Source organism: Psammomys obesus, unplaced genomic scaffold, assembly GCF_907164565.1.
Source record: "Psammomys obesus unplaced genomic scaffold, mPsaObe1.curated_primary_1811, whole genome shotgun sequence".
NCBI lineage: Eukaryota > Metazoa > Chordata > Mammalia > Rodentia > Muridae > Psammomys > Psammomys obesus.
In genome coordinates this window covers 1,054,081-1,082,046 of record NW_026592890.1, presented here as the reverse complement: position 1 = coordinate 1,082,046, position 27,966 = coordinate 1,054,081, and the positions used below count along the sequence as shown (strand labels likewise).

At 46.3% G+C, this 27,966-nt stretch overlaps 1 protein-coding gene across 2 annotated transcripts; it reads left to right on the top strand.

Annotated features, from left to right (window-relative positions):
• Positions 1-213: 213 nt before the first annotated feature.
• Rmnd1 (required for meiotic nuclear division 1 homolog) lies at positions 214-27,345 on the top strand. Of its 2 annotated transcripts, XM_055615926.1 has the most exons (12): positions 214-292; positions 5,704-6,224; positions 11,121-11,229; positions 13,478-13,553; positions 15,243-15,282; positions 16,937-17,037; positions 18,030-18,136; positions 19,189-19,253; positions 20,534-20,610; positions 23,295-23,415; positions 26,330-26,446; positions 27,006-27,345. In XM_055615926.1, exons 2-12 carry the CDS (start codon positions 5,718-5,720, stop codon positions 27,036-27,038), a joined length of 1,353 nt encoding a protein of 450 aa, XP_055471901.1. In that variant the 5' UTR covers positions 214-292; positions 5,704-5,717; the 3' UTR covers positions 27,039-27,345. The 2 variants fall into 2 exon arrangements, with proteins under 2 accessions (XP_055471901.1, XP_055471902.1); XM_055615927.1 differs by lacking the exons at positions 11,121-11,229; positions 13,478-13,553; positions 15,243-15,282.
• The last annotated feature ends 621 nt before the right edge of the window (positions 27,346-27,966 follow it).

The following is a 27,966-nucleotide window of genomic DNA, read 5'->3' as shown; positions in this document are numbered from 1 at the left end:
CCGCTTTGAATTAAAAAACTTTATTTGGAGTCGCGGCCGGGGGCAGCGCGTCGGAAGCGAGAGCCTTCCGGCTGCGCGAGCGGAAGCCCGCGGAGGACCGGAGGCTCGGGGCGGCCCAGCGGAAGAGGGAAGCGCGGGCGGTCACGTGGTCGCCCGGTCACGTGCCCCGCCCTCCGGCCGGCGCTCGCAGTGCGTCTGCGCCGCAGCGGGGGCGGGGCCCGCGTGTGTTTCCGCAGCGGCTCCTGCAGCGGGAGGGCGCGCGCGTCTCCGCGGTCCTCCTCTCCGCGCACAGGTCAGTGCTCCGCGCGACCCCAGCCGGAGAGGCTGCCGAGGAGGTGTGGGCTTCGGCTAGGGCCGCGGGTGATACCCGGGGGGGGGGGGCCGAGGCACCCAGGACAGACTCTCCCGACCCCTCGCTGGAAGCAGGGCGTAGTGGTGGCTGCCGAGGTGCACGAAATCACCTTGAGCTTAGGAATTGGAAGACTTGCTCCCCAAGGTCTGCGCCTTTCGCCCGTCGAATCCATTTTGATCATGTCCAGCACCACCGCAGCCCTCCCCTCAAACGCCTAGGCCTGACTCCTCTCCCGTGTCCCCTCTCTTAGGATGACTCCTCAAGTGATGTCTATGAAACACTGAGTGTGGTTAGCGCTCTCCTTAGGCACATGTCTGTATTATTCTGGAAGAGAAGTCCCCAAGAACAGTACTTGCCTTGTGTTTTGTTTAAAAATTTTGATTGATGCCTATTTCCTAGGACACTACTATGACACAAGGAACAGATACAGAAACTTGTTTTGAGAAGAGACAAAAATCTTTATTACTTTATGACATCATTGTTGCTATGCAATATGCATTACATTGATTTGCCACATTTACTGATTGCAGCTCCCAGTATAAGGGACATTTGCCCATTTTCAGCCGGATTAGGAGCTAGCATAATGCGTGGCACATGATAAGGTCATAACCATTGCCTGAATTAGTAAACTAAAAATACAAAGTACATATGTGATATGAAGTCATTGAAGAAGACATGGAGCAAAGATCTGAAGGAGGCAAGGGGCTGGGAAGCCTTATAAGTCCTTGGGAGGAGAGCATGAGGATAGGTAAGTGCAAAGACGTAGAGATTCCTCAGGGGCCTTCGAGCAGAAATAAGCAAAGGAGGGAGCCAGGGAGCTATTAGGAATGCCATGGTGGTTTAGAAGGTTGGGAAAATAAAAGCTGTCAAGGCCGGGCATCTTAGTAAGGTCTCAGAACTTTGCTGTAGTCTGTCGTGAAGAATGCTGGAGGCTGGGAACAGAAGCAGGGGACTGGTGTGCCAGTGACCCTCCTTGTGACAAGCTGCCTGAGGCAGCTGCAGCTCAGCTTCCTGCAGCTGAGGGGAGAAAGGGTTTGCTGCTCCCTAGGGTCTGTCATGGCAGATTAGGCACGGTGGCAGGAATGGGTCTCGTTATGAGGCAAGCTGGCACCCCAACCTATAGCACAGTACTGTCCACACTTCAGGTGGGTCATCAAACCTCAGCTAACCTACTCAAGAAAGTCTGTCACAGGCATAGGAGTCAGTCTCCATGTGATTCCACATCTAGTTAGGTAAAGATCAGCCTTCTTAAGCAGGTAAAGGGCTGTTTATTGTAATGGTCGGTAGGAAAGACAGAAACTTGGGCCCGGTGGTAGAAGAGTTCAGGTGAGTATAGGTCAGCAAAGGACAGTGTGATTTACTGATTGACTGTGGTGACTGAAGAGAACAGTTACAGTGAATTCTAGGTTAAGGGTGAGCGTAAGCGAATATGAGCATGTGGCTGGCACTTGGACGGGGAATGTGTGGCTGCAGTGGTTTTGTGGAGAGTTCAGGCCCTCAGTTTTAAGCATGTTACATTTCTGGTGCTGAGAGTGATTTAAAGATAATATGTGTCTCTCATCAGTGATGAAGTGTGAAACCGTGGGGTTAGGTAAGGTCACCAAGAGATGGATCAGACAGAAAGGGCCCAGAGACTGCATACTGATAGATCAGATTCTTGAGTGGATGAGGAACCAGCAAAAAAGACAGGAGGAGGCTCTTATTCCCAGCACTTGGGAGACAGAGGCATGTGAATCTCTGAGTTTGAGGCAGCCTCATCTACAAATCGAGTTCTGGGACAGCCAGGGCTATAACAAAAATTAAGAAAGAAAGAGATGGGAGGAGGAAAATGGCCCGTGTGATAATTCTAAAAGCCAAATGAAAAGGTGCTTCAAGGCGAGGGGAAGTCTGTTACAGATGATCTAGTGACCTCTTCTGACCTCCATGGGCACCAGGCATGCATAGAATGAACAGATACATGCAGGCAAACTTAGGCCCATAAACTTATAAAAGTTTTAAGAGGGCGGATTGGTCAATGGTCATAGAAGCGATGGGTGCAGGCTGCTGATGGCTGAGGGTTCATCTTGTAGAACTTTTGGTTTCAATTTTGTTGGTGAAGGAGGAAACGAGGTCATTGTTAAGAATGAGAAACTAGGAGGAGGCTTGGCTGTTCCAGGAGAGGGGACTCAGGAGAATAGAGCAGGGATATGGCCCTGAACAATGTAGAAGACCCATGGGAAGACCGTGGCCTGGCTGGAGTGGGATAGGAGACGGCCAGCTGTCTGCAGTCACGGGGAGCTGCAAGAATGTAGGCACAAATTAAGTGAAGTGAATCGCGCTCAGTTAGGATTGAGGTTATGGCACATGGCTTTGGAAGAGGGAGGGATTCAGGGAGCGACGATAGTAGAAGACATGGACCATTAGCTGGGTGTGAAGGAAGGTGGGGAGGAAAGACTGGAAATTGTAGGTCCTGCTGAGGTGCAAGAATTGTTATCTTTGGGTAATAGAAGGAATAATCGGGAAAGATGGGAGTAACAAGGGCTGGAGAGCTGGCTCAGTGGTTAAGAGCACTGGCTGCTCTTCCAGAGGTCCTGAGTTCAATTCCCAGCGACCACATGGTGGCTCACAATCACCTATAATGGGATCTGATGCTCTGTTCTGTCATGCACATATACATGCAGCTAAAGCCCTCAAATTCATAAATAAATATATTTTTAAAAAGATGGGAGTAACAGGTGTAAAATCGGGAACATGTGCCAAACTTACAGGACACATCAAGGGGACCTTAAGCTTTCTAGATGCTGCACTGGAAAAAGTGGGTAGAATTAACTTCAGTAACATTTAACCCCTTCTTACACCGGGTGTACAGGTAACTAAGACAGTGGTAAGAACATAGCCCTTAAAATAGGGAAAGCTTGGGTGGCTTTGTGTGGCTTTGTTTTGCTGTGTTTTAGAGGTGTGTGAGGGGGAGGGGGAGTTCAGATACACACCCAGCATATGGAAGTCAGTCAGAGGGCAGTCACGGAACCAGTGCTCTGTTACCATGTGGCTTTGGGGGAGTGAACTTAGGCCACCAGGCTTAGCATGCACATTTACCCACTGAGCCTTCTCTGCAGCCCCGAGCCACAATCAGCATTTAGAATATGGAAGAAACTGAAACATCATGTTTGAGTCCTCCTTGGCTCTTCCTTCACATCACTGGCAGAGACATGTTTCTAAGCCATGCACCTGGTCATGTGAGTCTCTTATTTCAGGGACCTGGCTTCTGAAACTGTGGGACCTGAAGGATCATTTACTGTGTCTTTTTGTGTCTGGCCGCTTTTGAACATTATCTCCTGCAGCTCACTTCTCCCTCTGCTGAAGTTGCTGCCTGTTTGTTAGATAAATAAGACTGTGTACCTGGCCTGTGTGGTTGATGATCGCGCTGTCCTCTCAGCTGTCTCAAATGTTACCTCTGAGTGTACCGCACTTCCCACCCTTGTCAAGACTGCATAGCGTTTTATATGTTGTATCCTGTCCCTTTGGCTGATCTGTTAATTATGAAGTCTCTGATTGATGCTCGCATCTTTGGCACCTTTTTTTTTGTGTGTGTGTATGTGTATAGGCTTGGCTGTCCTGGACTAACTTTGTAGACCAGGCTGGCCTCAAACTCACAGAGATCCACCTGCCTCTGCCTCCCTGACTGCTGGGATTACAGGCATGTGCTACCATACCCAGCCTGGCACCGACTTTTTGAGAATTTTTATTACTACTTACTATAGGCTTGCTTTTAAAAGAATGTGCTATTTTATATTGTAAGTAGAGGGAGGAATCACACATAACAGCCCATTTCCTCAAGGCTAATATACCTGACCCTGCTCCTATGCCTAGCCCCAGACTGAAAGTACCTTCCCCCTTGAAAAATGGGAGTCATTTCAGTCTTTCTGGAAGCCATTCCTGTAGAATGGAGTGAGCTCCATCGTGTGCTCCCTCCCATGGTGTTGTGATGAGCAGGAGGCGATAGGATGACAGAGATACTTGGCTTTGGATGCACCTGTGTTCTCGGGTAGTTGATGTTTTCATTAAAAAGGTTGATAAAGGAATGTGTAAGTACAGATTGGTGTGTATGGATGTATATATATATATATTGTTTTTGTTGGTATTTCTTTAGTTGGTTGGGTTTTTTGATAGTTTTAAAATTTTTGTTTTATGTGAATTGGTATTTGTATGTCTCTGTGAGGGTGTTGGAGCCCCTGAAATTGGAGTTACAGACAGTTGTGAGCTGCCATGTGGGTGCTGGGAATTGAACCCCTCTGGAAGGGCAGCTAGTGCTCTTACCCACTGAGCCACCTTTCTAGCCCCAGTTCATTTTGTTTTAGAGAGGGTCTCCACATGTGTCTCTTACTGGCTTGGAACTCACTATGTAGAGTAGGCTAGTCTTGACCTCACCTGCCTCTGCCTCCTAAGTTCTGGGACTAAAAATGTGGACCATCACAGCTATAGATAGATAGATAGATAGATAGATAGATAGATAGATAGATAGATACATAGAGAGAGATAGATGATAGATATGTTTGATTTATATCAAATATTGATATGTTTGAGATATATATATTTTATATTCTTGTCTTTAAATATTTGATATTCTTGCAAAGTGATAAAGAGGTCCCATCACTTTTTTTTTCTTTTAGCGTCTTTGTTATTGAGAGTAGATTTATAATTTTATAATCTTCCAGGAAGAGGCCAACTAATGACTAAATGGAAAAAATGACAGTGTGTGTGTGTGTGTGTGTGTGTGTGTTTGCAGGACTGGAAAAACAAGGGCCTTATTTATTCTAAGTAAGTACTCTGCCACTAGTGTATAAATGTGCACATATGTGTGTATATTCATAGATAGATGGGAAGGATTAGGTTCTGATACTCTGTTTTATGAATTTTTTATGAGTACTTCCCTGTCATGAATGTTTGTGCGCCACATACATGTAAGAAGAGGGTATCAGATTCCCTGAAACTGGAGTTACAGGCTGTTGTAAGCACCGTATAGGTGCTGGAAATAAAATCTGGGTCCTCAGCAAGAACAAGTGCTGGACCTGGTGTGTGTGGCACAAAACTGTAGTGCTAGCACCCAGGAGGCAGAGGCAGGCAGATCTTTATGAGTTTGAGGCCAGCCTGGTCTGTATAGTGAGTTCCAGGCCAACCAGGGCTGCATAGTGTGAGACTGTGTCTCAGAAAACAAACAGAAAAGAATAAGCTAGTGCTCTTAGCTGCTGAGCCCTCTCTCCAGCCCATGTTGCCCAGATTTTTAACAGAAAATAAGCTTCTTGAGGAAGTATATGTGTATCTTAAACAACTTTTAAAAACCCACCCTGACTTTTAAATTCTTTTTCTTTCAGCCTGAGATGTGGCCATGCCAGCCAGACTTACCCAAACCCTGGTGGGTTTACACAGCACATCAGCAAAGGCTCGTCAGTGCAAGAGACTTACTCAACTTACGTTAAGACCACTTATGAGACTTGAAAGCACAGCATGCCGCCACATCCTGAAAATACAGCATCACGTAGATTCAGGCTTCCCTAGTGTAGCAGCTGATAGTCTGAGTAAGCCGAAGATCCCAGAAATGAGCCGCGTAACAGCACACACAAGCAGACTCTTTCCATTAAATGCTGTCCTTTCTTGGGATGGAAGAGCACACCTGCCGGTCTTGTATGCCTTTGGGACTAATAGGAACATGACCCACAAACCAAATCTCTTGTGTTCTAAGTGGTTTATAAAAACAGTAAGAAGGCATTACTCGTCTGTACCAACTGAAGGGCTTGTTCCTAAACAAGACCTTCCACAGATCAAGAGGCCCCTGAAAGCATCCCGGACCCGGCAGCCCTCCAGGACCAACCTTCCCGATCCGTCTGTGAATGAGGTAAAGCCTAGTCCTGTGGCCCTTAAGTACTTTGGCCCTTGCGTGCCCTGTGAACCAGTGAGTGTTGCACCATAGCCTTGCTGCTGACGTAGAGAACTGGGCAACCAGCTCAGAATTCTGTACAAACCTACAGAAAGCTTAGCTTGCCAAAGTCAGTTGCCCATATCAGGAGGGTGGCGCTGAGAGGTTCGCTCAGTTCAGGAGGGTTAGGTAGGCCAGGGAGAACTAGAAGAGGAGGTGCCATCCTCCAGTCAGGAATGCAACTGTTTCTTTGAGAAGTGAACTAGAAATGCATCTAAAAATTAAAAGGCTTTAACTGCCAGCCAGCAGGTGTTCCATGTTGGCCTGTGTGAATTGCACAGGGTGAAGAAATGGCACAATGAGGCAGGGAGGAAGCAGTGAGAGGTTTTGCTGTTTTACCCCTGGAAGTACAAGGCTTTTCTTGTTCTGAGTGTTAAAGGGTTTCTGGGATTTTTTTCAGAGGCAATTTGCATTTGACCTCTACGCTATAAACCGTTTAGGGTCAGAGTGAAGGCCTTTGTTAACTTTGTATCTTGAATGATCTCTTCAGCCAAAGCCTTGTTCTTAAATGTGTACAAACTGGAAAAGAGGCAAAGAGATCTTTAATGTTTATAGGGTTGTGCATGGTGGTGCACATACCATAGTAGACCCAGCTGAGAGGGCTGAAACAGCTGGATCATCTGAGCTTAGGAGCCGCAGGCCTGCCTGGACAGTTTGTCAAGATCCTGTCTGCAAAGAAAGGATTGTTTATGTGTAAGCCTTGGTTAGGCCTCTGAATTTACCAGAACAGTTAGGATGTCTGTTCAAACTTAAGAGGGTGGACCCGAGCATGTTTAGTTTCAATGGGGCCTGCTTTTCTGAGCTGCTGACAGCTCTGAACCAGTAAACTTTCCCAGGCATGGTCACACCCCATGGCTCAGAAGACAAGAAGATCAAATTTGAGGTCAGCCTGGACTGTATCGTGAGACCCAATTTCAAAAGAAAAAAAAAAAAGTACGAGCTGAGCATATGCCTTTAATCCCAACACACCGAGTTTAGACCCAGCCCAGTGTACATGACAGGTTCCCATAGCCAAGGCTAAATAGAAAGACCTTGTCTTTTCTAAAATAAGAAAAACAAGTGCCAAAGGCGCATGCCCAGTCAGTAGGCAGTGGAAGAGGGGTTAATGAATGGCTTGTACTTTGGATATGAAGTTGGCTTCACTCCTTGTGCTGCCCCTGCTCAGACTGAAACAGATGGAAGTGTTTGAGGAGTGTCCTTCTCGAGGAGCCTTGGGGTGGTCTGTGTCTTAACTCACCCTCCAGCCTTTCTTGCTACCTCCTGAGAGGAAGTATTGAAGGTTGCAAGCTTTGAGTCAGAGTTTGTGTCCCCAGCGTCCAGTGCCTATCCTGAATCCACCCAGAGCCCAAGAGTTACCTCAGTAGAATAAACAGCATTCTTGTCACATTAGGAACTCCAGGGAATATGCGGTGTGTGCCAGGAACAAGAAGGCTGAGACCCAACTGATGTTCCAGTGTCCTGTTTCACTAGCGAATTACACCTGCTTCAGCTCTACTGGGAGCTAAGGACGAAGGCCACATACAGGTTTCTTCTGTCCCAGTGTTAGTAAGGTCGATGCTGCAGTCCGTCCAGGGCACACTGATAATGCAGCAGGAATGCTGTTCTCAAACAGGACTCGCCCCATCCGCTGGGCCAAAGGTACAAAGCCTGTTGAAATACACTGGGTTTGTTTTAAAATAGAAAAGTGTAGATGGGAATTCAATAACTGTTTCAGCAGGCTTTGGTCATCTTTTTAGGAACAAGTTCCCTTCCCAAAACCTGAAATATTCCCCAACATATGTACTAGCACTTTAAATAAAGATAAGATGTTAAAAAAATAAGAAAAGACTTTATAAAAATGAAGCTGCTTACAAACAGGTGTTACCATTAACAGGCAAAACAAACAGAGCATCTCAGCCCACTTTGAGGCTCTCCCTCCCTTACCAAACAGGCTTCAGTGAAACAATACCCAGCAAGATGTCAGGAGGTAGTTTTCTACAACTTGTGACAACTTGCGACTTGTTGATTAAAAGGAGCAGCCCACAGCCGTACGTACAGGGGCACAGGCCAGTCACATTAAACTGAGCTGGCTGTATTCTGAGGGAAGCATGAGTATCCTCAGAAGCTCAGCTTCTCCAACAGAGGAGGAAAGAAAGCTCACAGCAAAGGCTTAGGCTAAGTAAAGGTGTTACGTTTGAAGATGTATTCTTCACCCAAGCTTAGAACACATTTTCTCATAAAAATAGTGATTGAATAACATATCACACCTTATCCTTTGAGAGTCCAATGTCTCATTTTATCAGAGAGGACAGGCCAAGCAACATAAACAGGCAGAAGAGGCAGGGGCTGCCGCTTCTGGGGCTTGGGGTCTGGTGAGATTGGGACGACCTCGCCCATAGACATCCACTCTGGTTGGAGATGTCCAGATCTTCACTCAGTCAGAGATGCTAGAAAGCTGTGTGGAATCCCTCCGTTTATTTTGACAGGTCACATTTTAGAAAGGCTACACTCAGAGCTGGGTGTGGGAGTGTACACCTTCAACTCCTTGCACTCAGGAAGCAGAGGCAGGAAGATCCTGGAGTTTGAGACCAGCCTGGTCTGCATAGCAAGTTGCAAGATGGCCAGGGCTACATAGAGAGATCTTGTCTTCAAAGAAAGAAAGGAAGGAAGAAAAAACAGAGAAGAGAAGAAAGAGATGACATGCTAAAGTTGAGTCAGTGCCAGGTTCCTTGTATTGTGCTGAGTTCCAGTCAGTTCTAGAGAGACTGAGCTGCTTTCCCCTGTGCAGGGTTACCATAGGCCTATCCTCTTCTGGTTTTTCTCCATTTTATGCCTCTGCTTTTCCCACTGCAGCCCAGACCACACCTGCTAGCTACAGTCACAGAGATCATTGAGACACACACCCTGCTCCCCTGATGCTGCCCAGAAAGCTTCAGGAAATATTCTGGTCTCCATGAGAGGGGCCTACTTGCTGCACCCTGAAAGGATTCCTTTCAGCCATTTAACCTCTGCTCCCGTCGTGGCAGACTCCTTGGAGCCCCTCATGTCTATATCATAAGCACATGCCTGCTGGCTGCCTTCTGCCATTCCTGCCCTTGGCTCTCTTGGATGCTAGCATACCGTGCTTATTTCATGTGTGACGGTGGGATCTAGTTTATCAGTTGTCTGTTTGGCCCCACAGCCTTCACTAATTGCAGCTTCTCTGACTTGGTTTCTCCTGGAGTTACAGCTGTGAGTACTCTTCCTCTGGAAGAGCCGCCAGTGCTCTCAACTGCTGAGCTACCTCCAGCCCTGGCTCAGGCGCTTCCGCTGGGTTACTCGCCACACTTCTGAGCGACTGTTTCCTTGGCTTGACATTCCATTTGGTATGGACGTTGATGTCTCCTTCCACTTACTCCTTTGCTGCTCATGAAGCAGGACAGATTGTGTGACTGAGCCAGGAAGCGGGAAGACTGGCTGAATCCATTCTTTTAGAAGTTGAGAGTAAGGCCAGAGCAGTGGGAAGAACAAAGCAATTCTTACAGTGCTCCACTGGGATTCACACTGGGGACATCAGAGCTTGGGGAACAGCCTGGCAGCTGACAGGCGAGCAGACAGGACGACAGACTGAGGCTCTAGTAAACACTGGACGGTTCTGAGAAGTTTGTCAGTAGCCCTATAAAGTAAGCACTTTACCCATGGAAACTTCATATCTGAAATCTTCACGTTTTGTTTCTGTGATGTCAGTTCTGAGGCTGACAGCTTTGAAAGCTTTGGCCATGCTTCTCCGCAACCATGGAGATCATTCAGACACATACCCTGCTGCGTGCACAGTGACTGATGCACAGTGCACACATGAGCAGACGAGTGACAGAAAGCCAGGCGACATTTGATCTTAGCAGTAATGTTCTACAGTAGTTCCTGATTGTTAGTGCTACTTTGCTGGGGAGCAAATCATCAAATATGTGCTATGCATAGATATCCTCACCCTATTTAACTTATCTGGAAAGCTGCTTGGGTGCTGGAGAAATTGGCTCAGCAATTAAGAGTGCTTCCTGCTCTAGCAAAGGACCCAGGTTCAGCCCCAGCACCAGGTGGTCCACAGCTGCCAATGACTGCAGCCCCAGGGGATTAGCCTACACCACCTGGGAACCTGAACAATCATGGTGCACAACAAAAACTCACGAAGGCACACACACGCACACATAAGTTAGTCATAAATCTAAAAGGGTGGTTTGAGCAAACTACGTTGATGTGAGAATTTCCAAGTAGGTTGCCGTGCCACTTGCTGTCTGAGGAAGCACTGAGCTTTGCTTATCGTATGTGATATACACAGCAAGAGTATGCACCGTTTGTACTCTGTTCAGACCCGTACTGTAAAGCAGGGCACATGCTCAGACACTACACACCAGGGAAAACACTGGATCCTGTGTGGATTGAGGGGTCCCTGCTCGTGAAAGGCTAGTGACAGTAAAGCATTAGCTGCTACTGCGATGTGAACGGAGCCACAGACTGTCAGTGCTGGAGAACTGCGATGCCCTTCAGCCAGGTCTCCATATGGTGCCCGTATTCGGTCTGTTTGGTCCTACCACCTGGGAGGTGTGGCTCCACTTTCAGGGCTGCCCAGTCCACCTTTTTGGCTAGCAGAGGTAGGTTCTTTTCTAACTGAGCTGAAATTTGCCTCCATGTAACTCTTTCCTCTCCATCTTCACTGAAGCCTTTCTGTGCACCTCTGAGGTCCTGAGCAAGCTTCCAGGTGCTGGCTTTGCAGAACAGCGTTCCCTAGAGGAGTGCAGCCGCCATTGCCCGTGCTTGAGCCCTTTGGTAACCTCAGTCCTGTGCTCATGACCAAAACAGGACCTGATGCAGTGCACAGCCTTCGCCACAGCAGATGAGTATCACCTGGGAAGTCTGTCTCAAGAGCTGGTCTCCTGTGGCTATGTGGAAGTGACAAGCCTGCCCAGAGGTACAGCTCCCTGAGCCTGGGGCCAAATACACTGTCTGAGAAAATGACTGTCCTGTGGTGCTGTTTCTAGTGTACATTTGCTCCCATGTCGCTTTCCATTGATTTGATTTATGAAAACAGTCTCAGCCTGGCAGAGTGGCAGATGCCTTTAATCCAGCACTCAGGAGGCAGAGACAAGCGGATCTCTGTGATTTCACGGCCAGCCTGGCCAGTAAGTGCCAGGACAGCCAGAGCTACCTGAGACCCTGTCTCTAAAAAAGGGAAGAAAGGAAAAGAAAATGGTCTCAGATGACATGATTAAATGACTCAATGACTCAAATGACTCAAATGACATGATTAAACGTATCTGTTGGATTAGGATGAACATGCTGGGGCTGGAGAGATGGCTCAGTGGGTTAAGAGCACTGGTTTTTCTTTCAAATCCTAGCACCAACATGGCAACTCAAAACTGTCTGTAACTCCAGTGCCGGGGGATCTGACACAACACACAGGCAGGCGGAACACCAGTGTCCATTAAATTAAATGCATACTTTTTGACCAGAAGAATACGCTGTTTGACTCTATAGGATCACTGTCATTTGAGAAGGTCCAGGGATGTGAGTGCTGCTTCCCGTTGCTGCGTTAAACACCTGCAGTAAATGTGGACAGAGGAGGGGCTGACGTTAGCCCGCGGGTGGGGCTGCACGCTCTGTTTCCCATTGTGTGGGGTCTGTGCCGAGCACATCCTGGAAAGAACATGTGGCAGGGCTAGCTGCCCGCCGAAGGGTGGGCACCGAACCATGGGCACCGAACCATGGTCCTTCCAAAGGTGCATGTCCCGTGACCTCTCTTCCTGCCAACATGGTGACCAGCCGTCTAACACATGGGCCACACCCTCGCTCTCTACTGCTGCTTTTCAAACATTCAAAGATGGTTTCACAGCCCTGTGGTGATGGTGGTGCATCCCTTTAATCTTAGAGCTGGGGAGGCGGAGACAGGCGGATCTCTGAGGCCTTGTCTATAGTGAAAGTTCTAGGACAGCCAAAGCTACACAGAACCCTGTCTGGGAAAACCAAATGTGGGGGCTTCTTCCTAGAATGTCAGCATTTGAGAAGCTGAAGAGGACCGTGGCTGGCAGGCCAGGCTGGGGTATGGCTACACGTGGGCTCAAACACAAAAATTAAAAAGAAATTGAACATAACTGCAAATTAGTAACAAGTATCTTCATAGTGTTTGTAATTTACGTTATAAAGATACTTTCTTTTGTCTAAACTTTACACAATTTTAAATTCATGGGGGTGGGGATGTAGATCATTTGTTAATGTTTACCTCACATGCACACAGCCCTAGGTATGATCTTCACATCACTAACACCAGGTGTGGTGGTGCACACCTGTAATCCTAAAAGCTGCAGGCAGAGGGACCAGAAGTTCAGGGTCATTAGTTACACAGAGAGTCAGGCTGACCAGAAGCGTGTGAGACCTTGTCTAAAAAGGACCAAGAATTTAAGGGGTGTTTAAAGAAATAATGTGCTAATTCTGTATAAAATTTATTTTAAATTAATTTTATAGAAATACATTTAATTCCTGACCTATAGTTGTAATATGTATTAACTGGACTACTGGTTCCTGAGTCAAAAATCAGTGTGAATGAGCAGTTGTAGATAACATTGCTAATATTATAGGTTGTAGAATGTTCTCTGGAAGCAGTTTCTTATCTTCTTTTCACTAAGACTTTTTTCTCATTTAAAAAGCATTTTATTACGTGTGTGGGTGTTTTGCTCTAATTTAAGTCTGTACATCATGTGCCCACCTATGCCCCCAGCATCCTGGAGAGTGTTGGGTCCCCTGAAACTAAGGCTACAGATAGTTGTGAACCACTGTGTAGTTACTCAGAATTGAACCTGTCATCTGGGAGAACAGCAGTGCTCTTAACCTCTGAGCCATCTCTCCAGCCCTCTAAGGTTTGTTTTTATACGTGTCTCTCTGTGTGTGTATGCATGTGTGTGTGCTGAAAGAGGGCATTTGACCACCTGGAGCTCGAGTTACAGGTAGTTGTGAGCCATTCAACATGGGTTCTGGGAACCGAACTCACGTCCTCTGTAAGAATGAACCACTGAGCAGTCTCTCCAGCTCCATTTTGGTATCTCAGAATCTTTCAAGTCTCCAGCGGGAAGCTGATGCTCGTGCTGTGGAGCACTCTGGGTTGCAGAGTGGTCCTGAGAACAGATAAAAACACGCCCACAACACAGCATTGTTTTAAATCACAGATGCAGCAAATATTTTGGTGATGGGTGTGGAAAAATCTGCAAAAGAAGGTGATCCCGGAACAATATTCTTGTTCAGGTAAGGGAAACATGGCTTTGGGAAGCTGGATTGCACCCGGGTGTTTGTAGGGTGGGGTGTGCCTCTCCTGGGAGCTCCTATGCCAGTGCGTTTAGGGGTTAAATCTATCATCTGATTCTAACTTCATCTTGGAGAATTTGACAGGGTTCTCAATCTCCTGGTAGGTCTTTTTTAAAAAGGTCTTTATTGTTTTATGCGTATGAGTTTTTTGCCGACATCTATGTCTGTGTACCATGTACATGCATGTCTGTCAGAGGTCAGAAGAGGACATTGGGACTGGAATTGCAAATGGTTTTCAGTAGATATGTGAATGTTGGGAATTGAATCTGGGTCCTTTGAAAGAGCAACAAGATTTTTGAACCACTGAGCCATCTCTCCAACCCCTGGTAGATGATCTTAGAAAATGGAAAACAACAACAACAAAACATATATATATATATATATATGTTTGTTTGTTTGTTTGTTTGTTTGTTTTATTGAGACAAGGTCTCTCTGTGTAACAGCTCTGGCTGTCTTGGAACTTGCTCTGTAGACTAGGCTGACCTCAAACTCAAAAAGATCCACCGGCCTCTGCCTCCCAATGGCTGGGATTAAAGGCAACACCACCACCACCCCGGCTTAAAATGAGAAATTTTAATGCAAGTAAATCATCTTTGCCTGTTATGTCTTTCACTGAATATGCAAATAGAGCAAAGCAGCCTTTTCCTGCCCTTACACGGCTCCACGCCTACTGTCCTTCCCTCACCTGTAGCAACCAAGACTTTAGCCTATCAGATACCTCAAAGAGTGACCCTGGCTCACAGCCTATATAAAGATTGGAGTGAGTGATGCATTTACAAGGCGGTAGCAGCCATGTAAGATACCTGCTGTCCCATTTTGCAGCCAAGAAAAGGGAGGGTCAGATAGAGTTGGGGAATAACCCATAGTCTGTAGACAAGTAAGGGGCACAGCAGGAAGATAGACAATCCAAAAAAAAATTTAAATGTAGGCCAGATACGTCACTCACTCCCAGTAGCCTGGAGGCTGAGGCAGGAGGATCACTGGTTTCAAGGTCAGCCTGGGCTGCGGAGTGAAGCAATAAAAAGGCTAAACTTGAAGTCACAGGTGGCTCAGGTCTACAGTTCCAGATATCAAGCAAGCCAGTCTTCAAAACCAAATGATTTTCTTCACATACATTCTCAGTGTGTTCTAGAGCAGTTGCTCTCAACCTATGGGTCACGACCCCTTTGGGAGCCAAACCGCCCTTTCACAGGGGTCACCTAAGACCATCAGAAATTAGAGATATTTACATTATGAGCCACAACAGTAGTAAAATTACAGTTATGAATTAGCAATGAAAATAACTATGATTGGAGGTCACCACAATGTGAGGGGCTGTATTAAGGAGTCAGCATTAAGAAGGTTGAGAACCACTGTGATCTCGGTGTGGCTCTGAAGAGTATTTCTTGGGGCTTAGGGAGACAGCTCAGCAGCTGAAAGCATTTGCTATTCTTGCAGGTTCCACTCTCCGCACGTAGATTGATGGCTCATAACCACCTGAACTCCAGTTCAGGAAAGGTCGCTTTCATCCGACCTTTGTGGGTACCAGGCACTCACATGGTACATGTACATACATGGAGGCAAAATAAAATAATCTAAAAAGAATATGTTCTCCCTTTGCCGAGCTTGACTGTCCTATTCTTGAATTAGGGAAGGAGTTGCTGTGTTCTGGAACGTAAGAGACAAAACTGTAAGTATAAGAGAGTACAGCACATAGAGCTGTGGTGTCCCAAGAATAAACTGTCACTACACTCAGCAGGTGGACGCCTGGGGACAGGGACACACTGGCCCACAGCTGCTCCATGCATCGCTCTGTATTATCGCTTCCCTTCAGCTTATGCACTGACTTACAGTTCTCCTTACATTTTCTACATGATACAAGTGAATTAAGAGTCTCTCATGAGTGCAACCAGTATACACACTCAGGAGGATTATGAGATAGAAGCCAGTACCTGAGTTACAAAACCTGCCTCCGAAAAGAAAAAAGAAACTCAGCATGGTGACTCATGCCTGTAATCACAGCACTTGAGAAGTGGAGGCCTGTCCCTGGGGTTACATGAAAGGAACCATGTCTCTTTGCTCACCTGAGATCCTGTTCCTCGGGTAGCCATGAATAATCTCAGAGCATATCCTCCTCTGTGTTTAGGTTCACTAAAAGGAAGGAGATTGACACACCTTGGGGGCAGGGGAGGGGGAAGGTAGGAAAACAAGTCAGTGCAAACAAGTGGCAAAGACAGAAGAGGCTGGTAACAGGCCTTGGTTTTATGAGCACTCATGAATATTTAGATTCTAAGACGAAAAGCAATTTTGGAGAGCAGTTGAAATGCTTCCCAGAAATCAAGCATGCCTGTCTGTCTCCCTTTCCTCTGCTTTCCCTCTCCTTACCCTTCTTCCCTTCTTTGCAGAGCTGGCAGGAGTCACGCTTCCAGCGTGCCAGGCCTCAAAGCCCTAGCCTTAGATCTTAGCAGTTCTTCAAGAAATACCTCACAGCATGGAGATAGGTGCAGCAGATGATGCCACGAGATGGTAGAGTAGAGATCATCCTCCAAGGATGTAAATAAACTGCACGTCTGCCTTTAAGAATGGCAGTGAAGGTGTCCATATGTATAGTATAATTCCATTCATATAAAAACAATGACGTACACATGTGCTCAAGGAAAACATGTAGATCCATGTGGGGTCTGCCCTTAGCCCCGCAGAAACAAATGTGGAGGGGGTGGCCACCAGGCTTAATCACGGCTACCTCAGGGTGAGGACCAGGGAGCACTTTCTGTACCTTTATGTTGTTGCATTATCTCTTTCAGATTTATCTTACGTGTGAGTGTTTTGCCTGTGTGTGTGTGTGTGTGCACCATGTGAACGCTGGGTGCCCAAGGGATTCAGAAGAGAGCACCAGATCCTGTGGAGCTGGACTACAGTCCATCATGTGCCACCATGTGGGTGCGGAGAGCTGAGCCCAGGGCTTCTATAACAAATGAGCTCACTACTGATCCATCTCTCTAGCACCTGTTACTTTAATTTTTACAAGTAATTTGCCTGTACAGTTTTTTAAGAGACTTGACAAATAACAAAGGATAATGTTATATTTGTTAATGTTAGTAGCGATTTTCCTTCACTTGCTGGATAATGTTGATTTTTATTTTTTTAATGCTCATTTATACTTTCCATATGTTAAATGAACACACCATTGGTTAGTTTACTGTCACAGTGAACTTGCCTTTCCCTTAAAAACGAAGACTCAGAAAACATGTCGCTAAAGTGGCGGAAGCCATCATGAGCAGAGGAGAACCCCTGCGGCTTGTGAGGGACTCAGTGTACTGCAAGCAGACGTCCTTCTCTCCTAGGTGAAGCATGTGATGCAAATCCTGGAGAGACACGAAACCCAGCCCTACGAAGTGGCTCTGGTGCACTGGGAAAACGAAGAGCTCAACTACACAAAAACAGAGTAAGCAGTTTCTGGGCACACACGTGAGGAGGGCTCAGAGTGAGCTGCCAAGCCTGGCAGAGCTCACTGAATACATGGAAACCCTTTAAGTTACTGGTACACATCGCGCAGCCACACCACAGAATGGGGTTTGTTTTCACCCTCTCCCATTACCAACAGATTAAAACAAGTAAAAGCATTATTCCAAAATTAAGAGCTTATTCTCTGTAAGCAACCTAAATTAATGACATAGCATGCCCTCATCAGGATGAGTTTATCAGATTGTTGCAGTAAGGATTTGCTTTTCTGCAAATCCATGTGTTTTTCAGTTGACTTTGAATATGACAGAAATGTAACGATGTAATCCAAGAAAGCACTTTGAGTACTGTGAGGGCCTGACCAGTGCTCTCAGGTGAGGAAGTGTGGGCAGGCAGCAGCCTAGCTGATTTCTCACTGTAATGTCAGGCCCTTCTCAGGCTCCTAGGAGTGCTGTGATACAGCCCTAAGCAGTCAGGTCTAGCTTGTCTTTCTGTGGAATTAATAAGCTACTCCATCTTTCAAAACAAACATGTTGTGTGTTTGTTTTTTCCTACTAATGAACATTTGACCAAAAAGTTATCTGTGAGGCTGAAGAGGTGGCTCAGTGGTTAAGAGCTCTTGCAAAGGACCAGGTTCAGTTCCCATCATCCACATGGTGGCTCAGCAGTTTACAGACTAGGTATAATAGTTAAAACTGTAACCGCAGCACTCAAGCGATGAGGCTGGAGGATTGCCATTTGCTTGAGCTAGGCTACAGTGTGACACTGCCAAGATATAGTCAAAACAGTTCAAAGTGCACTAGCTTTACCTGGTTATTTTTGTGGGTTAATTCTGGGGAATGCACTTGGATCAAAGGGTAAGAGGACATTTATAAAACAAACTAAAAATTGTCAAAGTGGCTTCTAGAAAGATGGCAAAATTTTTTCAGAATTGTGGCTGCCTTTAAGACTTGAAAATGGTTTTTCTTTTCACAGGGGACAATCTAAGCTGCACAGAGGGGAAATCAAACTAAATTCTGAGCTGGACTTAGATGACACCATTCTAGAAAAATTTGCTTTCTCCAATGCCCTTTGCCTCTCAGGTGAGTTAGTCTGCTGTGCGAATGACACATGGCCCAGCCTCGTTGAGCACTGGGTAATGATTTCTGACTGTCTTCTTGACACTCGATGTAGTGCACATGCTCCTTTCTCTCCTGAGAACAAGTATAGACTGTGCTATTGCTGGCTGCTCATTCCTAAGGTTTGTGTTGGGAGAGCTCCACTTCTCCAAGACGCCTCTCATGATCCTAGCGCTGCCTTTGTTCTTTCCTCTACATGGCTGCTCAGCTCGGTAGACCGACCCAGAGACAGCCAGCCCCATGTGACTGGGAGCATGTCACAGTACTGAGCTCATGGCCCCTGGGAACGTCACAGGCAAGCCCTAAGGGTGCTCCCTAAGGGCACTCCCTGAGGAATATACGAAAGCCACTAGGCCCAGCCCCAGCCGCACCTACAGCACTTTTCGTAAGAGCTAGGCGTGACTCTGGGTTCCTGAGTTGTGAGCAGAAATCTGGAATTCTAGATGTGCCTGTGTTCTGCCAACAGACGTAGAAGTCTGAAGTCCACTTCCCTCCTGTTCTTTACAGCTGTCTTTTAACTTATTCAGCTTTAACATATTAGTACTTTTGCTTTTTTGTTGTTTTGTATGTAAATTATTAGAAATTCCTTTGTTAAGGTGTGTGGAACACACCTTTAATCCAAGCGTACAGGAAGCAGAGGCAAGGGGATCTCTATGAATCCAAGACCAGTCTGGTCTACAGAATAAGTTCCAGGACAGCCAGGGCTACACAGAGAAACCCTCTCTCAATAAAACAAAAATAAGTAAATAAATAAAGTCATTAACTGAATAAATAAAATATCGTGTGACATTTCCTTCCCATGTCTGGCTCCTTCTTAGAAGGTAAAAGCATCGTTTCTATAGCCAAGTCAGTCTGGACCTCCTCAGTGCTTGGGTCACAGGCGTGCGCTCCGTGCCCAGCTGCACATTTGCTCCGTAGACGGTTACTGAAGTGGCAGCGGATGCACCATGCCACTCTGCATTCTGCGTAGTTGTGAACGTGATGGTAAAGGAGACTTCCTCTTCCTTTTTTCCCAGTGAAACTGGCTATTTGGGAAGCAACACTAGACAAATTTATTGAGTCTATCCAATCAATTCCAGAGGTAATTATATCAGTTCTATGCTTTTTAAAACATCAATAACTGGTTTCTTGGGGGAAAGACAAATTGCTCAACATAACAGTATGCACATTTCATATAAAGTAATAGTGACTAGAAAAGCTACAGAGATTACAGAAAGAACACTTTCAGTTAGACAGAAGGTTATGAAGTAAGGATAAAAACAGTGATTTTTGACCTCAAAACTTCAAATGACTTTGCTATGAGTGCAGTGTTTTCAATGAAGGAAAAACAGTGCTGGGTGGAGCCCCGTGATACATTCCTAATGGCCTAGGTTTTTAGTGTAACAGAATAACATGGTTAATGATTCTTGGGAAAGAGGTCCCACTTTTCAATGAAGAGACAAGGAAGTGGGGGAGGGGTGCTGCACAGAGGTGGTGTGTGATTACCAGCACTTGCTGCTCTTGCAGAGGACCTGGGTTTGGTTCCCGGAGCTCCAGTTCCAGGGACTCCACTTCTGGTGTTCACTGCTATTAGGCACCCATGTGGTGCACAGGCAAACATGGAGGCAAACACTCACTAAAAAGACTAACCAGACCATAGCCTGGAGGAACATTTTAGGAGGAAAGGGGTATTTTGTTCAGTTTGGAAGGTTCATTCTGTAGTGGGGCAGGTGATTGGTTTAGGTGGTGGAGAGGCAGCACCTGTGACCAGGAGTACCTGGTGGGACTTGCTGTGACTTGACAGCCAGGGAGCATCGAGAAGGGGGCGGGGACTAGGGTCCTAGCAGCCCCTTCAAGGCCATGTAACCAGTGGCCTAACATCTTCTCACTGGCTCCACCTCTAAAAGTTTTATCTTTCCAGTGCTACAGTTGAGGATAAAGCCTGGGACAGATGGCCTCTAGAGGCCATTCAGGACCCAGATGGTAGCGGAAGGAATGAAAAGCCTGAGTGTCAACTTCTGGACTCTTGAGATGAGTTAAGACATTTCAGTTGTCTAAATTATTCATATGAAATGAAGTGTCCCTTGAGAACTTGCCCTAACTCGAGTTGTTGGAAAGATGCACAGGGGGAGTAGTGCTCCCCTTGGGGCTGGAGGAGCCTGTTCGAGGAGTCCTCCCCACCCAGGATACCAAAAGCTGTGTATGGTCATCTTTGTCTAAAATGTCAGGATTTGGGGAGTCATTTTAGGATAACAGAGAGTATTATTATTGTTGTAGAAATGCAGTTCTTAATATTTTCTGACAATCGTTTATTGGATCCACAAATGCACACCCCCCAGACACCGGCCCGTTGTGTATGTGACTTTTGTTTTCCCCAAACAGGCGTTGAAAGCTGGGAAGAAAGTCAAACTGTCTCATAAAGAAGTTATGCAGAAAATGGGTGAGCTCTTTGCCCTCAGGTAAAATATTATCTTCTAAATGAAGGATTTCCTTTAAGACAAAACACTATTATAAGCAGGAAAAACTCCCATGAAGAACAGTCCTCCATGAAGTCCTCCATTAGGACTGTGTCACGAAATACAGTAAGTACAGAAGAGCAGAACTCATGTACATTAAACGTGTCACACAGCACAGACCCCCGGAAAACAGGGCAGTAGTTACAGGAAGTTCTGCCCTATTTCCCAAGCTTGACACTGTGCAATGGCACCGAGGAGAAGAACCTGTCTTTTACTATGATGTCCTCTTCGTGGACTGCTGCATCGTGGTTGCCGAGGTGTCACTGGGCAGTGTCATCCAGTTTCCTCCTGGATGAAGTGTCCGAAGCTCCCTACATGTTTCCCTGAGAACTGTCTTCCCACCTGCTTAGATGAGCAGCAGCCAAGTGGCCCATTGTTTCGTCATGTTTCCCACAAAGAGCACCCACCACAGAGACATATAGACCTTGTTTTCTCTGAGAAGTAGGAAGATTGTTGTCCCCATTCGCTAGCTAATACGAACAGAATCTGATCAGCAAATTATAATATCCAAACTCAGAAGTTAGGACTAAATAGATTTGAGCATACTCCGACTTTCCTTACCCTGTTGTTTTAACCTTTGCCAGGAAAGTGCTTATGTGTTACTACAAAGAGTGCAGCAGCCAGCAGCTGGCTCACTGGTTGACAGCAAGCCTGGCAATCTAAGTTTGATCCCAGGAACCCATGTAAAACTGGAAACACAGAGACAATCCACAGAGCTGTCCTGATCTCCACATGCTTTTCTTAACACACACACACACACTCTGATAATTCCTCTGAAAAGAAAGAATGGGACTAGAAAGCAATTGAGAGTCTTGCTGCTCTCCCAGAGGACCTGAGTCTGGTTACCAGCACCTACATCAGACAGTTCACAACCACCTGTTCCAACAGCTCTAGCTATGACACCTCCTGCCCTTCAAGGGCATATGCACACACATGCAGACACACATACACATAAGTTAAACATAACTATTTTTTAAAAAAGAAATGTAATGATCTGTGAAAAGAAACATAGCTAAGTATGTTAGGTAAAAAGTTACGTCTTGGGGCTGTGGTTGATAGATTGTCCGGTCTATCATGCCCAGGAGCCTGGCTTGGACCCCGGCACAGCATGAAAGTAGGAAACAGGAGGACCAGAGGTTTACAATGATTCTCAGGTTGGTCAGCCAGTTGGAGGCCAGGGTAGACACATGAGACCTTGTCTCTCTCTTTCCAAAACAGGGTTCTCTGCACAGTCCTGGCTGTCCTGAACTTGCTTTGTAGACAAGGCTGGTCTCAAACTCACAGAGATCCACTTGCCTCTGTTTCCCAAGTGCTGGGATTAAAGGCATATGCCACCATGGCCAGCTGAGACCGTTTCTTAAAAAAAAAAAATTAGGAGATGTGGTGGTGCATGCCTGTAATCCCATTGCTGTGGACGCGGAAGGAAGCAAAGGCCAGCCTGGTGTATGCTGCCTGAAAATATAAAAATATAAAAGCCAAACAAAAACTAGTTGCAAATTATGTATGTGCTATTATTCCATTTGCATAGCAATTTATTACTTTGTTTGCCGAGACAGGATTTTTGTGTAGCCTTGGCTATCCAGGACTCACTTTCTAGACCAGGCTGCCCAGAAATCTGCCTGCCCCTACCTCCCAGAATACTGGTATTACAGGCATGCACCACCACGCTCAGCTAGCAAAAATATTTTTATTTCTCTTAATATCTGCATACACACAAATCTGTTCATGGAGAAATGTACAGACAACCATACCACAGTGTTTGCAGGCCTGGCCTGTCCTTTGAGTAAATGAGTTTGTACTGTTTGGTAGGTTAAACAGGCTGACCGCTGTGTTTCTGTTTTTTCTCCAACATTTGTTTGTTTGTTTGTGACAGGGTTTCTCTGTGTAGCCTTGGCTATCCTGGAACTCACACTGTAGACCAGGCTAGCCTCAAACTCAGAGGCCACAGAGTACTGCTCACTGCCTTGCTTCCCCTGGCTGGTTCAGCCTGTTTTATTACAGGACCCAGACCACCAGCCCAGGGATGGCTGTGCCCACCAGGAGCTGGGTCCTTCCCCATTGATCACTAATTGAAAAAATTCCTACAGCTGGAGCTCACGGAGCCATTTCCTCAACAGAAGGTCCTTCTTCTCTGATGACTCTAACTTACGTTGACATACACAGTCAGCTGGTGTACTATGCAACAAGAATTTACGTTAAATTACTTTAAAGCTCAGACACACACAAGGCTGGGTGAAATGAAGAGAAAGCCGTGTGGCAGTACACCATAGTTTTCTTAATACACTGCAGACTGAGGCTGGAGGTCCCAATGCAAGGAAGCCTGAGCTGCTCAGAGAGAGCTCAAGGCCAGGCTAGCCTGCACAGCCTGCCGAGCTGAAAAGAGACCCTGTCTCTCTCTGCCTGTCTTGTGTTCGCATGACTGAGAGGTTAGAGAGGGATCTTAAAGGTGGTTAATGAGCCGCAGAAAGTGAGGTTTGCCTGTGTTACCGTTGGCACAGGTGTGTGTGTGCTTCTCAGATCTTTTTTGAATAGTGATACTTAAAACTATTCTTGTATTGCACCATGAAAATATGAATATTTTTGATTTTTATTCACTATAAATAAGAGGCTTAACTACCTTTTTTTAGGCACCGTATAAACTTGAGTTCAGACTTCTTGATCACCCCCGACTTTTACTGGGACAGAGCAAACCTGGAGGAGCTTTATGATAAGACCTGCCAGTTCCTGAGCATCACTCGGAGAGTTAAGGTATGTCTTTATAAAGACAAAAGGAAACACGGGGCTGTGTGATGCTCGCCTGTAATCCCAGCACTCGGGCGGCAGGAGCAGGCCGACCTCTGAGCTCCCTGGGGTGAGCGTCTGCAGTCTTTCCTGCAGTTCCTGTGACTGAAATTTTCTGCTAAGTATGTTTAACTATTTGACTTCCGGACATACCTCCTCCCCATGTCCTCTCTGCTGTCACTGCAGTCTTTCTCTGGGGAGACTAAGGCAGGAAGAAGGTTGCTTTTGAGCTCAAGGCCAGTCTGGACTACAGACACTGATCCAGCCCTGACCACCGGAAGGGAGATATGAAATGTGAGGAATTGTTACAAAAAGGGTTTCAGATACAAAGTATCACATTGTGGCACAGACCTCGTGATCCTCTTGCCTTCCTGGGATTACAAACACTGGGCCTCATGTCTCAACTTTCTGTGTCAGGTTCAGTTCTGAGATTTCTGTTGTTCTTAATGTTTCCTTTTTGGGGGTGGAAGTCTCACTGTGTTGCCAGGATGGCCTTGAACTTGGGAATCCTCCTGCCTCAGCCTCCCAAGTAACTAAGCAGTTTCTTGCTGTGTTCCATGTGATGTGTGGCATCTGCTTGTGATCGTGTGCACGTGTAGATGCATTCATGCATTGTAGAGGCTATATGTTTATTGACACGTGTGTAGGTACCTATGTAATGGGTATGTATGTGTAGAAGCCGAGACTTCCATCCCTTGGAGGGAGAATACAGGCAGTTGTTAGAGAGAGCACCCACGCACTCACCACCTGCCCTGCACACCGGGCCTGGACAGCGTAAGGTTGTGGAGACTGGATGGTGGCTACGCACTGAGCCAGCTTTCTCAAGTCTGCAGTTTCTTTTGTTGCCTAGAGTAGTGTGTTCTGCTGTTCCCTGGCCTACCCTCTTTTCGGGATTACTTCCAGTCATTTCAGTTATCTCATGTCCCATCAAGCAAATGACATAATTTTAAGAAACCTCCATAATTCATTGAATGCTGTTAATATCTCCTTTTCTGCAGTGTGGACACCTGTCCTTTGCATAATAATCTCAAAGGTGCCCACGGCTGTCACGAATGGTCAGGAAACAGCCATGCCCTCAGGCTGCATCTGCAGTGCTGCCTTCAGGACCAGCTGAAGCTTGGTTCCTGACTCCATTCACGCCTGGTCACTTAGCCACATGCTTCTGGCCGCATTTTCCCCTAGTGTGTCCCCCAGTGCTAAGGCAGCCCCTAAGAAAACTGCTTACACTACTGTGCAAGTTCCTGACGTCTGCTACTGTAGCAGGTGATTTGATTTCAGGAGAAATGCAGGATATTGATTTTGAAACTGCTTTGCCTGGGCCAGATGCTCGGATTAATCTAGCTCTGAACTAAGCTAGTTCAAAACTAGACTAAACTTAGTTTGCTCCCCAGGAAACTTTGCTATGTAGACCAACTGGCCTTGACCTCCAAGACCTGTCTGCCTTTGTTTCAGGCCCTGGGCTTTAGTGGCATCCAGCACCATTCCCTGTGGGAGAGCCCTTAAGATTCTTCATGTGGGTCTATGTGAGCTTATTGCAGTACATGTGCGCAGGCGCCCAGGGTCCGAGAGGCGTCAGAGCCCCGGGACGGCAGTAACGCTGGGAGAGCACATGTTCTCTGTTCTGCCGTCACAGTTTGGAGAAGAAAGCTGAAAGATGAACGTACTAGTGGCCAAGACTAAGCAGCAGTAGACAAGTGCAGAGCTGCCGTAGAGGTTTATAAAGCACGAGGTGGCCCTGTGTCAGCGGGGGTTCTGTGTCGGCTCTCACTGGTAAGCCGCTAAGTGCTCCGTGCGGAACGGAGTCTGACATGCTGAGCTGTTGCAGTCTGTGCCTTCAAGGCAGCTCCTATGGCTGAATGTACACTGACGGCAATGTTTCCGACTATAGAGTTCAGAGAAATGCTCAAGTACTGAGTAGGTCTGCAACTGACGTCACCTCCAGGTTTAAAATCAGATTCTATTTAGTTTGACAACCTTACACACCCTACTCCAGCCACCTTGCCCAAGGCATCATTAATCTAGAACCGTTGCCAGTTCAGCTGGCAGTGGTGCCACCTAGTGGTGAGTTTCAGGCTCTATTACGGTACGGTTTCAGTAGAAAGGTACAAGGTACCTTTGAACTCTCTTCAGCACACATGCTAAAACTGATGCCTAAGCAGTCTTTGTCATGCTTGGTAAATGTTTCAAGTTCCCCCAGTAATGTACTAGAAAACCCTGGTTCTAAAACCTCAGCCATTCCTGGATTAGTGTGCATTTTTTTGAAACTGCAATACAAAGGGGCTAGGGACTGTAACTGATCTGTTCAGCAAAGCCAAGGTCAGTCCCCAGCACTGCATATAAACAAGGTGGTGCTTCATGGAAACTCTGGGAGGACTCCTAAGATACATGAGACCCTGTCTCAAAATAAATGAATGAGTGCTGGAGAGATGGCTTCATGGTTAAAGTGCTTTCTGAATTACTGCCAGAGTTCAGAAGATCCCAACACCTGCCACATGGTGATGGTGCACACCTTTAATCCCAGCACTCAGGAGGCAGGTGGAGTTTCAGGCCAGCCTGGTCTACAGAGCAAGTTCCAGGACAACCAGCACTACACAGAGAACCTTGTCTCGAAAAAACAAACCCCAGCACTCACGTAGCTCACAAATGCTCAACACAAGCTCTGAAAAGTTTTGACACCTTCTGGCTCGCATAGGTACCTGCACACATTCAGAAACACATACAATAAAATGAAGTTGCATTACAAGCTATTTCTAGACGGAGCCACTAAGCACTGCTAGCAGCTAGTTGCCTTTAGGGACGAAGCAGGGAGAATTTGATGACCAGGTATGTCTAATGTGCATTCTCTTTAAACATGAAGGTCCCCTCCCCCCCTTTTGGGCAGGTCATGAATGAAAAACTTCAACACTGCATGGAACTAACAGACCTAATGCGGAATCACCTGAATGAGAAGCGGGCACTCCGTCTGGAGTGGATGATCGTCATCCTCATCACCATCGAGGTCAGAGCAGCTCTGTGCACTGTGCCAAACACTAGGTTACAAAGGCATTTCATTTGTGAGCCTGAATTTTTTTTTAAAGATATATTTTTTATTTGTTTATTTATACAGTATTCTGCCTGCACATATGCTTACAAACCAGAAGAGGGCACCAGATCTCTCATTATAGATGATCTTGAATCACCATGTGGTTGCTGGGAATTGAACTCAGGATCTTTAGGAAGAGCAGCCAATGCTCTTAACCTCTGAGCCATATCGCCAGCCCATGAGCCCAAATTTTAAAGACAGTATTTGCAACTTCTAATTGTAAATGTGTCAGTTTGTCATGCACAGCCTTAACCTCAGACCTGAAGCTTGTTGTAGAAAAGGCAATGCTTCCTCCAGGGTCGCTTTCCATTGGAAAAGTCCTCACCTTAGTTGCCATGGTTGTTAAGTTTGGTCAGCTTGACACATGTAGAACCAATCACCAGGGATGTGTGAGCCAAGTACAATCTTTTTTCCCTTAGGGAATGAAATTAAGTTGTTTCACCATGAAATTAGTAACTCTTTTTATTTTCCTAAGGTAATGTTCGAGTTGGGAAGAGTCTTTTTCTAATGTGACAATAAAAGCACCACTGAAAAGATACTTCAACCTTTGAAACCAAGAACTGTCCCTGGGGTGGGACACATCTGTAATCCCGGCACTCTGGACTGAAGCAGGAAGGTCATGAGTTCCAGACTAGCCTTGCCTACACAGGGAAGCCTGGTTGGCTGCAGTGGTGGCCACCAATCCCAGTACTTGGAAAGATTGCCCAAGTTTGAGGCCAACTATAACATGGCAGGACTGTCTCAAAATAAATCAAACAGAAATGTCATAATCTTTTCCTTTTTTTACTCTTAAATATATTGTTGTCTGAATAAAAGTTATGAGTATGTTTTTTTTTAGGTCAACATACTCAAAGTTCAAAAGGAAAATGGTTCATTTTAAAGAACATTGAACAACCTGAAAATACAGAGTATCTTAGCAAAAACAATTAAGCCAAGACTGTCCACCACTCCCAGCCTTGGGGATGGTGGCCCTGGCTCATGAGCCTCCAGCGCTTGTGTGGTACAAGAGATGTTTTGGCTGGAATACATTCTCTGTTCCTGTTCCAAGTGGCACACTCATTCACTAATCAACCCTTTGTCCTGCAAGGCCAAGAAAGCCAACCTCCCTACAACACACTTCATTATGTGCAGGACTGGGGCAGCACTCAGACCACAAACAAACATTATTTACCGTCATGGCCTTGTTTTCAGGATAGCTCTGCCCCTACTCCTTGACTCAGCAGCCTGCCACACTGTTTTCACACGTGGATGTCCTCTGCACCAGAATGGAATGTCCATCTCATCCCTTGGTTAACTGGGTGACCAGGGAACAGGTGTTCCCTGATGAACTGTGTTCGCTAATGCTGCTAAGGTAAGTATCAGGCCTGTCTTTCCAGCACACTGCACTGCAAAGACTAGTAGTTCCCCAAAAGTACCCCAGGGAACAGGTAGCATGG